Source organism: Erpetoichthys calabaricus, chromosome 9 (genome assembly GCF_900747795.2).
Source record: "Erpetoichthys calabaricus chromosome 9, fErpCal1.3, whole genome shotgun sequence".
Classification (NCBI taxonomy): Eukaryota; Metazoa; Chordata; class Cladistia; order Polypteriformes; family Polypteridae; genus Erpetoichthys; species Erpetoichthys calabaricus.
Genome location: NC_041402.2, coordinates 6,048,617 through 6,060,798, shown reverse-complemented (window position 1 = coordinate 6,060,798; position 12,182 = coordinate 6,048,617). Strand labels below are relative to the sequence as shown.

Below are 12,182 nucleotides of genomic sequence, written 5' to 3'. Positions count from 1 at the left end.
AATTGGGTTAAGATCAGGTGACTGACTTGGCCATTCAAGAATTTTCCACTTCTTTGCTTTAATAAACTCCTGGGTTGCTTTGGCTGTATGTTTTGGGTCATTGTCCATCTGTATCATGAAACGCTGCCCAATCAATTTGACTGCATTTAGCTGGATTTCAGCAGACAGTATGTCTCTGAACACCTCAGAATTCATTCAGCTGCTTCTGTCCTGTGTCACCTCATCAATAAACACTAGCGTCCCAGTGCCACTGGCAGCCATGCACGCCCAAGCCATCACACCGCCTCCCTCCACCGTGTTTTACAGATGATGTGCTATGCTTTGGATAATGAGCTGTTCCACGCCTTCTCCATACTTTTTTCTTGCCATCATTCTGGTAGAGGTTGATCTTGGTTTCATCTGTCCAAAGAAAGTTTTTCCAGAACTGTGCTGGCTTTTTTAGATGTTCTTTAGCAAAGTCCAATCTAGCCTTTCTATTCTTGAGGCTTATGAGTGGCTTGCACCTTGCAGTGCACCCTCTGCATTTACTTTCATGCAGTCTTCTCTTTATGGTAGACTTGGATATTGATACGCCTACCCCCTGGAGAGTGTAGTTCACTTGGTTGGCTGTTGTGAAGGGGTTTCTCTTCACCATGGAAATGATTCTGCGATCATCCACCACTGTTGTCTTCTGTGGACGTCCAGGTCTTTTTGCGTTGCTGAGTTCACCAGTGCTTGCTTTCTTTCTCAGGATGTACCAAACTGTAGATTTTGCCACTCGTAATATTGAACCAATTTCTTGGATGGGTTTTTTCTGTTTTCGCAGCTTAAGGATGGCTTCTTTCACCTGCATGGAGCGCTCCTTTGACCGCATGTTGTTTGTTCACAGTAAAATCTTCCACATGCAAGCACCACACCTCAGATCAACTTCAGGACTTTTATCTGTTTAATTGATAATTACATAATGACGGACTTGCCCACACCTACCCATGAAATAGCCAAAGAGTCAATTGTCCAATTACTTTTGAGCCCCTGAAATGAAGGGATTGTGTTCAAAAAATGCTTTAGTTGCCTCACATTTTAATGCAATCGTTTTGTTCACCCCACTGAATTAAAGCTGAAAGTCTGCAGTTCAACTGCATCGGAGTTGTTTCATTTAAAAGTCATTGTGGTAATGTACAGAACCAAAATGAGAAAAATGTTGTCTCTGTCCAAATATTTATGGACTTTGCTTTGCTGCTTTGAAGCTTAGGTTGACAGCCTTGATCATATTGCTCAAATGAAGATCATCACTGGCTGCAGCTCGAAGCGGGGTGCCACCATCGAGAGAGATGTGGAGAGAGCAAACCAGATGAACAATTTCTTTAACAGGTTTGACCACCCTAACCCACTTTCACCTCAGAGTACTGCGCCCTCCACCCATCCTCCTGCTGATACCAGCATAGCAGAGAGTTTCCCCCCACCCACAATTACAGCAGCCCATGAAAGCAGAGAGCTGAGGAGACTTCGCGCCAGCAAAGTAGCGGGTCCAGATGGAGTATCGCCATGACTGCTGAAGGTCTGTGCGTTGGAGCTGGGGAGTCCTCTACAGCGCATCTTCAACCTGAGCCTGGAACAGGGGAGAGTCCCGAGGCTTTGGAAAACATCTTGCATCACCCCAGTCCCAAAGGTATCATGTCCTAGTGAGCTGAATGACTTCTGGCCTGTCGCTCTGACATCACATGTGATGAAGACCATGGAGTGGCTGCTGCTTCACCACCTGAGGCCACAGGTCCGTCACGTCCTTGACCCTCTGCAGTTCGCATACCAGGAGAAGGTGGGAGCAGAGGATGCCATCATCTATATGCTACACCGATCCCTCTCCCACTTGGACAGAGGCAGTGGTGCAGTAAGAATTATGTTTCTGGACTTTTCTAGCGCCTTCAACACCATCCAAACTCTGCTCCTTAGGGACAAGCTGACAGAGATGGGAGTAGATTCATACCTGGTGGCATGGATTGTGGACTATCTTACAGACAGACCTCAGTATGTACGTCTCGGGAACTGCAGGTCTGACATTGTGGTCAGCAGCACAGGAGCACTGCAGGGGACTGTACTTTCTCCAGTCCTGTTCAGCCTATATACATCGGACTTCCAATACAACTCAAAGTCCTGCCATGTGCAAAAGTTCGCTGACGACACTGCTATTGTGGGCTGCATCAGGAGTGGGCAGGAAGAGGAGTATAGGAACCTAATCAAGGACTTTGTTAAATGGTGCGACTCAAACCACCTACACCTGAACACCAGCAAAACCAAGGAGCTGGTGGTGGATTTTAGGAGGACCAGGCCCCTCATGGACCCCGTGATCATCAGAGGTGACTGCGAGGGTGCAGACCTATAAATACCTGGGAGTGCAGCTGGATGATAAACTGGACTGGACTGCCAATACTGATGCTCTGTGCAAGAGAGGACAGAACCGACTCTACTTCCTTAGAAGGCTGGCATCCTTCAACATCTTCAACAATAAGATGCTGCCGATGTTCTATCAGACGGTTGTGGCGAGCGCACTCTTCTACGCGGTGGTGTGCTGGGGAGGCAGCATAAAGAAGAGGGACGCCTCACGCCTGGACAAACTGCTGAAGAAGGCAGGCTCTATTGTAGGCACGGAGCTGGACAGTCTGACATCCGTGGCAGAGCGACGGGCGCTGAGCAGGCTCCTATCAATTATGGAGAATCCACTGCATCCACTGAACAGGATCATCTCCAGACAGAGGAGCAGCTTCAGCGACAGACTGCTGTCACCGTCCTGCTCACTGACAGACTGAGGAGATCATTCCTCCCCCAAACTATGTGACTCTTCAATTCCATACGGGGGGCGGGGGTAAACGTTAACATTATACAAAGTTATTGTCTGTTATACGTGCATTGTTATCACTCTTTAATATTGTTTCTTTATCAGTGTGCTGCTGCTGGAGTATGTGAATTTCCCCGTGGGGATTAATAAAGTATCTATCTATCTATCTATCTATCTATCTATCTATCTATCTATCTATCTATCTATCTATCTATCTATCTATCTATCTATCTATCTATCTATCTATCTATCTATCTATCTATCTATCTATCTATCTATCGTGAGCAAGGTGTGAGTGATGAGTGGATTTCATGGGTTGTACATGTAAGTCAAGGCTTAACAATTTAGGCATTTTCACTATTAACCTGTCCACCAATATAAAAAGAGCCTTTGAGGTTAAAGTGCCTTTCCTGAACACTTTTATACCCCTAAATACTCCCCGTGTTCTCATTAAAGTAATTTTAAAGTAACTGCCTTGATCCCCATGGTACCATCCCTTTCATAAATTTAAAACCCCCCATCATGTCATCTCCATTTCCGTAAAATTATACTTGCATATTTACCAGCCTTCAAGTAGAAGAGGTTAGGTGTGTGTAAAAACTCAAGTCATGCTGAGATCTTCAGCATTATAATTGTGTGAGACTGATGGATGGAATTGGTTAAATGTCATATCTCTACTCCATAGATGCATAAGCTGTTGAATGTTTTTAGTTCTGAATTCTCCACACCCAGCCAATAAAATAAAATATTTCCACTGCACATCATGTGACTCACCTTAGATGTCTAAATGAGAAGTTGCTCTTTCTGTTGGTAGCCGCCTGCTTCCTGCTCTCCCTGGCCCTGTCCTCTTGGTCCATGAGCCTTTCAAGTGCAGCCTGTCCTTCAGCAGTCAGTGGAGTGATGGAAATGTCTCTTACTGCTCGGAACTGACCACAATTATTGAGATGTTCGTTCTCCAGCCTAAAGAAGTTCCAAATGAACCTCCTGGGTGGAAAAAAAAAAGAAAGCCGAAAATCCCTTGTGACTTGGAGACCATGAAAGCATATTTAGACATGCACTGTCAAGCAAGGTGTGGAATGAAAGAAGTAATGGAGAAAGAGAAATCTGCTGAATGAATCAGATGGCACAAAAGCTCCATGTGCTGCCTGCTGAACCCTGAAGGGTGTAGTTTGTAAGTGGTCTCATAAAGCCTGCCACTTGAGAGTCACAGTACTGCCAGGAACTGGCCTCTACCCTGTAAATCTAGAGGGTCTCCCACAACTCCTGGTGGTTCATTTTGAGTGTGCTAAGGAGTTGGTGAGTTATTTGTGTTTTTTTTTTTTTTTTTGCTGTGCTTATGTGTTTATTGGATCCTGTGCTTCGTTTTTTTGAGTTATTTTTGGATAATTGTATTGTGACTTTGTTTGTCTTGAATTACCTTACTGGTAAGTCCTTTATGCCTTTTTGTCATCTTTGGAGTTTCATTGACGGGTAAAAGGATCTTTATCTGTCACCAGGGGGTTATTTGGCTTTTTACAGAAGCTCTTTAAATAAATAAATACACACACTATGGCCTGAACACACACCAGAATGACTAAAAACTTTGGACATGGTGATGAGGCCCAGTCACAGTGAGGCACTATACGGTTGTATTGCATTTTGGTATAAAGGAGTCCCAGTTGTGTTTCTCGACTCGCTGAATAGTTTGTTGGCTGAAAGTCTTCAGTGTTATTGTGTCACAGTAAGACACTATACAACTGTATTGATGTTGTTATAAAGGAGCCTCAGTGGAAATAAACCATTTTTCATTTTTATAAAGATTCTTTGTTGCTCTTATATACTGTATAGCTGGAATTGGGTGGCTTACCATCCCTCTAGTGGACATTTTTGGAAGTATTTCTGAACTTATTGGCATTTATGTGCTTTGGGACTCCTAGACTACGACATAGTCATCCTGCTTAATCAGATACAAGTTTTTCCAACTTTGTGAAGACGATCTATTTCAGAAAACCCCTTCTCACAATGTGAACACCTAATTACGATTAATTTAAGTGGGAAAAAAAAAAAATAAGCATTTCCTGGCCCCATAAAATTATCCAAATAATTGCTCAAATAACATCAAAATGCATGAAAATAGACAGAGTTGGTTTAATAATAACACTAGTCATCAAAACACACCCTAATTAGACATTTTCCTTTATTAAATTCATTTAACAAGGCGTGGGCGGCACGGTGGTGCAGTGGGTAGCGCTGCTGCCTTGCGGTTAGGAGACTCGGATTCGCTTCCCAGGTCCTCCCTGTGTGGAGTTTGCATGTTCTCCCTGTGTCTGCGTGGGTTTCCTCCCACAGTCCAAAGACATGTAGGTTAAGTGCATTGGCAATTCTAAATTGTCACTAGTGTCTGTTTGGTGTGTGGGGGTGTGTGTGCCCTGCGATGGGCTGGTGCCCTGCCCGGGGTTTGTTTCCTGCCTTGCACCCTGTGTTGGCTGGGATTGGCTCCAGCAGACCCCCGTGACCCTGTAGTTAGGATATAGCGCAGGGGTTGTCGAACTCTGGTCCTGGAGGACCGCAGTGGGTGCAGGTTTTCATTCTAACCATCTCCTTAATTGGTGATCAGTTTTTGCTGCTAATTAACTTCTTATGCCTTTGTTTTAATTGACATGACTCAGACCCCTTAGATAGATAGATAGATAGATAGATAGATAGATAGATAGATAGATAGATAGATAGATAGATAGATACTTTATTAGTTGTTTCTTTGTCCTTAATTAGCAGCCAAACAATAATGAGACACAAAACAAGCAGCCACATGACCAGCTAACCTGTGCCCATCACACAATAGCTGAATATAAAGAAGGGTGAAAGTCTCAGTAAAACAGGCAATCAACAGTTTTGGAAATGTCTGCTGTGGCAGAACGAGAGCAGCAACAAGCCATGGAATTAAATGACGGGTTCAAATACCAACAAGAATCGGCATCTCATTAAGAAACTGGTTGGAGTTTGAATCCCCAGTTTAATTGATAATCTGTTAGCTCGTTTCACGTCTAATTTCTGTTTGGCTGTCATTTAATGAAGAAAAGAATCAATTCAGGGGACTGAATCCTTAAAACAGGACAAAAGAAAAGAAGTCAATTAGCAGTGAAAACTGGTCACTTGTTATGAAAAAGGTTAGAATGAAAACCTGCAGCCACTGCGGCCCTCCAGGCCTGGAGTTTGACACCTGTGATATAGCGGGTTGGATAATGGATGGATGGATTTAACAAGGCTGCATATGAATAGAGTAGCTTTTCCATGATCTTTTTAGAGACGGGATGCTCAAGATAATACAAGAAAACCAACACAAGTGACCCTAGCGCCTGTGAAAATGGCTGAGATTGTGAAAGCATGTCACCAACATCCAGCCATGCGACCCTAAATGACTGCAAAGATGATCTGCTCTTAACACTGACGGCGCATGTTTGAAAATCGCCCCAGTCTGTATAACTGCAAAAGTTAAGTTTCATTGTGTTTTGTGAGACATAAAAGATATTTAAATTACCCTCTTCATATACGTGAACTCGGGGATGCCTGCGATTCTAAAATGGTTCATTTTTTCTGAAAGACCATCAAAATGTTCATAACATAATTATTTTCTTTGAAAGTATTTTATGGAAAGAAATATTGTATGATATACGCACGGGTAGAAATTGTTATTTTTTAGCCACAGTCCACTATAGCTGGGTTTCAGATGTCTCTTTTAGGTCTTTATTGCTCATTTTTTATTTTTACATTGTTGATCATTTAGTTTCCTAAAATGTATGCATCTTTTTCTCTTTGCCATGTGGTTTGTGGGTGGTCCCACCTGGGGAGGGCACCTGTCTATCACCATCAAGGAACTGTGCTCAGCCACATAAAGGCTTGAGCAGCACTCAGTCCCTTGCGGTTCATTGAATGCGCTAGGTGGTTTGTGAGCTCTCCTTTATTTTTTTGTTTTTTTTTTAATTTTGTTTTTCTGCCATTCTCTTGGATTTCATATTGGGGCTATGTTTGATTTTCGGATTGTCTATTTTGAAGGCATTGCATTCTGAGCATTTGTGCTTCTTGGAACTTATTTTGTGCTATGGAGCATTTCTTTGTATAAGTAAATTTGTGAATTTCCCCTTGGGATTAATAAAGTATCTATCTATCTATCTATCTATCTATCTATCTATCTATCTATCTATCTATCTATCTATCTATCTATCTAGTATATAGCGCCTGTCATATCTATCTATCTATCTATCTATCTATCTATCTATCTATCTATCTATCTATCTATCTATCTATCTATCTATCTATCTATCTATCTATCTATCTCTCTATCTATCTTATAAGATTCTACTTTTGCCCTTTTTGTGACCAGCTGGGCTTTGAAGGTTTTCTCTCTCCAGTGGGCTTTTCGAGTCATTGTTGGGAATTATTGTGCTTAGGAACCTCTGGTTCACGACATAAATGGGATGAAGTTTGTTGGCCTTAATGAAAACCTGCAGCCGTTGCAGCCCTCCCGGAGTCTGAGGCTGACACATGGGGTTTAGGTGGAAATTTAATTTGCCTGTCGTGTTTGAGGTTGTTTTGCATTTGAGTTCATTACAGCTGTCTATTTAAAACATGTTGAAACTGCACTCCCTGTGAAAGGATCCATTTGCAACAACATTTAATGGAAGACATTGTTGTTATTAATATTTGCTTATTTGGCTGATGCCTGTATCCAAGGCGACTTAAACAGCATTTGAACCATTACTCCACCTTGCTTACTGGACTTTGTACAGTATGATACACGATAAAGTAAAGGATGGACCCACCTGAAAACCTCGAGAGGAGCTAACACAGTTGTGATGAAGCCAGCTGTATCCGACTGTTTCATCTGGGCAAAGCTGACATTGAGCGCCCAGGAGACCCGCAGCAGCACATCCAGCAGCATGGCACAGTAGTAGTAGGCCTAGGAAGTAGTCAGAGAACATGGTCAGTGCAGTCTACAGGTGGCCACAACTAATAGATAGATAGATAGATAGATACTTTATTAATCCCAAGGGGAAATTCACAATCTCCAGCAGCAGCATACTGATACAAAAAAACAATAAACAAGATTATAAATTACTCATGTGCCATCACTTACTCCATGAGAAAACATCAGAAAACTGGGGTGCCAACTGGGCTACCCTGTTTACTGCAATTCTCCAAAACACAGTAAAAATGAGTGTGCGGTGGTGCAACAGAAAGGGGTCGTATCAGAGGCGTTCTAAGCCTCTGGCTTTTCTGAAGATTCTGCTCTCTCGAGCAGGTCCACGTCATGGATCTCCATCATAGGGGACTGTTAGCCTTAGACTGAGACGCTGTCTTCTGCCATCTTCCTCTTGTATTTACATGGTCCTGCCTGAAATAGGGCAGGACTATAATTGTTGTGGGCAGGGCTTAGGTACCCTCAAAGGGCAGCTTCTCAGAGCTGCAGAGGAGAACACAGTACTGTTAGCGGTGTCACACCCTCTTGCCCTGGGGGGGTTGCATGCCCTATTTGACCCTGAAATGTGATCCTCATGCGTGACAATACAAAAGACATTTGGGGGATGACAACACGTGAATGTGAATAGGATGGTGGCAAAATCAAAATGCAGTTTTGTGCCTTGATGTGTAAACTTAACAGTGATCCTCTTAACATTAACACCACAATTCACTATTGAAGGTAGACAGCTTTTATGCTTCACAGTTTACTACAAACTGTCTTTTCATCAAGACTGACATCACTGTTGTGATTTGTCTGGTAACTGTATTTCTGACTGTTCCTTGTTAGTGTTTCTTGCATCATTTCAACGTCATTATTTTGACAAGGGATAAGCTCAGAGATATGCAGATGGATGAACCTATGGTGTCCAAGATGATGGACTCTCTGTCCAGCTGAACACCACACTTTGTGAGGATCAAGGACTGAGTCTCTGATATGGGTGTGAGTAACACTGGAGCATGAAAGGTACAGTCCTGTCTCCTTTGCTCTTCACTCCACACACCTCATACTATAAATATAACAGAAGGTCATGTCACTTGCAGAAATTCTCAAATGATTCTGCAGCAATCGGGTGTATTGATAAGGGGGGGTAAGACAGAGAATAGGAGTCAGGTGCTCAGCAAAACGAGGGAAATTGTTTTTAACTTTCGCTACACCAAAAGATCTTTTAGAGGCTTCTACAAGTTCTTGGGGGTCCACATCAATGACAGGTTGGACTGGTCTCAGAATGCAGAACTGTAGAACTCTATTATTTATATAGTTCCTTTCTGTATATACAGTGCATCCAGAAAGTATTCACAGCGCATCACTTTATCCACATTTTGTTATGTTACAGCCTTATTCCAAAATGGATTAAATTCATTTTTTTCCTCAGAATTCTACACACAACACCCCATAATGACAACGTGAAAAAAGTTTACTTGAGATTTTTGCAAATTTATTAAAAATAAAAAAATTGAGAAAGCACATGTACATAAGTATTCACAGCCTTTGCCATGAAGCTCCAAATTGAGCTCAGGTGCATCCTGTTTCCCCTGATCATCCTTGAGATGTTTCTGCAGCTTCATTGGAGTCCACCTGTGGTAAATTCAGTTGACTGGACATGATTTGGAAAGGCACACACCTGTCTATAGAAAGTCCCACAGTTGACAGTTCATGTCAGAGCACAAACCAAGCATGAAGTCAAAGGAATTGTCTGTAGACCTCCGAGACAGGATTGTTTAAAGGCACAAATCTGGGGAAGGTTACAGAAAAAATTCTGCTGCTTTGAAGGTCCCAATGAGCACAGTGGCCTCCATCATCCGTAAGTGGAAGAAGTTCGAAACCACCAGGACTCTTCCTAGAGCTGGACAGCCATCTAAACTGAGCGATCGGGGGAGAAGGTCCTTAGTCAGGGAGGTGACCAAGAACCTGATGGTCACTCTGTCAGAGCTCCAGAGGTCCTCTGTGGAGAGAGGAGAACCTTCCAGAAGGACAACCATCTCTGCAGCAATCCACCAATCAGGCCTGTATGGTAGAGTGGCCAGACGGAAGCCACTCCTTAGTAAAAGGCACATGGCAGCCCGCCTGGAGATTGCCAAAAGGCACCTGAAGGACTCTCAGACCATGAGAAAGAAAATTCTCTGGTCTGATGAGACAAAGACTGAACTCTTTGGTGTGAGTGCCAGGTGTCACATCACCACTCATCATCAGGCCAATACCATCCCTACAGTGAAGCATGGTGATGGCAGCATCATGCTGTGGGGATGGGAGACTAGTCAGGATAAATGGAAAGATGACTGCAGCAATGTACAGAGACATCCTGGATGAAAACCTGCTCCAGAGCGCTCTTGACCTCAGACTGGGGCGACGGTTCATCTTTCAGCAGGACAACGACCCTAAGCACACAGCCAAGATATCAAAGGAGTGGCTTCAGGACAACTCTGTGAATGTCCTTGAGTGGCCCAGCCAGAGCCCAGACTTGAATCCGATTGAACATCTCTGGAGAGATCTTAAAATGGCTGTGCACCGACGCTTCCCATCCAACCTGATGGAGCTTGAGAGGTGCTGCAAAGAGGAATGGGCGAAACTGGCCAAGGATAGGTGTGCCAAACTTGTGGCATCATATTCAACAAGACTTGAGGCTGTAATTGCTGCCAAAGGGGCATCGACAAAATATTGAGCAAAGGCTGTGAATACTTATGGACATGGGATTTCTCAGTTTTTTTATTTTTAATAAATTTGCAAAAACCTCAAGTAAACTTTTTTCACGTTGTCATTATGGGGTGTTGTGTGTAGAATTCTGAGGAAAAAAATGAATTTAATAAATTGTGGAATAAGGCTGTAACATAAGAAAATGTGGAAAAAGTGATGCGCTGGGAATACTTTCCGGATGCACTGTATGTATGTATGTATGTATGTATGTATGTATGTATAATATATATATATATATATATATATATATATATATATATATATAATATATATATTTTATATATATATATATATATATATATATATATATATATATATATATTTTTATATATATATATATATAATATATATATAATATGTCATTTCATATTAGATAAACTGGATGAGAACAGGCCATTCAGCCCAACAAAGCTCACCAGTCCTGTCCACTTAATTCTTCTAAAAAACATCAAGTCCAGTTTTGGAAGTCCCTAAAATACTACTGTCTACCACACGTCTTGGTCACTTATTCTATGTGTCTGTGGTTCTCTGTGTAAAGACAAATTTTGTAATATTTGTGCAAAATTTACCATTAAATATCATATAGTGTCTTTTCTATCTGTTTTTATTAAGTGTTTTTTATATCTGCTTATGATGTAGTGCCTTTCACATACAGTATATCAATTTTATATAGTGACTTTCATATGTCTCTAGCTATGAATCCTGAGAATCTTAAATCAATTTCTTCTAGTGTTTTTCATATCTATGTATTACATAGTGCCTTTCTTATCTATCTATCTCATTTTAGCTGCAATTTTTCTGCATATGCTCTGGCCATGATGATCAGTGAACACTTGCATCTACTTCTAGAATCCACCAGGGGGACCCAGAAACACTATCAATGGCAAAGGCATTCAAGCACTCCTCTGCATAGATACAATGATGCCTTACTGCATGTGAGTAGACGGTCTCCTCTCGCAGCAAACGCTGCCCACGAACTAAGCCCCAGTCCATCCGAAGGTCCCATGTGATGGTGGCAATGGCACTGAGGCAAGTGGTCAGCACCCACAAGCAGAGATACACTTTCACTCCAGATGCCAGCTGAGGACGCTCTACAAGAGAAATTAAAGTACATACATTAAAACATAAAGAGGTCATAAGGCATTTAACAAACCAGAGAAGAGCATTCAGCCTATCAAGCTGCAGATGGTTAATAACTATAGTATTACTTCCAATAACTCATGTACATGTGTTTTTAAAAGGGGGCAGCTTGGTGATGCTGCTGCTTGACCACAAGGAGGCTGGGGTTCAAGTCCCTGCTGCTCCGTGTGTGGAGTTTGCATGTTCTTGCTGCGTCCATATGGTTTTCCTCCAGACAGGTTAGGTGGGTTGGTCATAGTAAATTGACCCAAATGTACGACTATGTGAATGTGTTCACCCTGCGATAGACTTGCTTGTCCAGGGGTTGTTCAGTTGTTGCATCTGATGCTTACTGGGATAGGTTCCAGTGTCCCTGTGAGACTGCTCTAGGTTACTGGGTTTGGAAGATGGATGGGTGTTTTTTTTAAAAAGAGGTTAGGCTCAATAATTCCAACTGCATGTTCTGTAAATTTTGCTCCTGATCAAAAATTGATAGTATTTTATTTATTAAACCTAATGTTATAAAATTACAGTTTTTAGTTAGGGCCACATCTGCTGCTG

The 12,182-nt window shown here is 42.2% G+C and overlaps 1 protein-coding gene across 1 annotated transcript in view; it reads right to left on the bottom strand.

Annotated features, from left to right (window-relative positions):
* Window positions 1-3,397: 3,397 nt before the first annotated feature.
* LOC114657153 (xenotropic and polytropic retrovirus receptor 1 homolog) overlaps window positions 3,398-12,182 on the bottom strand; it is a 128,929-nt gene continuing 120,144 nt past the window's right edge. Inside the window, exons 13-15 of the mRNA XM_051931695.1 lie at window positions 11,433-11,593; window positions 7,612-7,748; window positions 3,398-3,796 (exon numbers count right to left, since the gene is read on the bottom strand). Of these exons, the coding sequence (XP_051787655.1) occupies window positions 3,583-3,796; window positions 7,612-7,748; window positions 11,433-11,593 (512 nt within the window). The 3' untranslated portion in view covers window positions 3,398-3,582. The remainder of the gene's footprint in view (window positions 3,797-7,611; window positions 7,749-11,432; window positions 11,594-12,182) is intronic.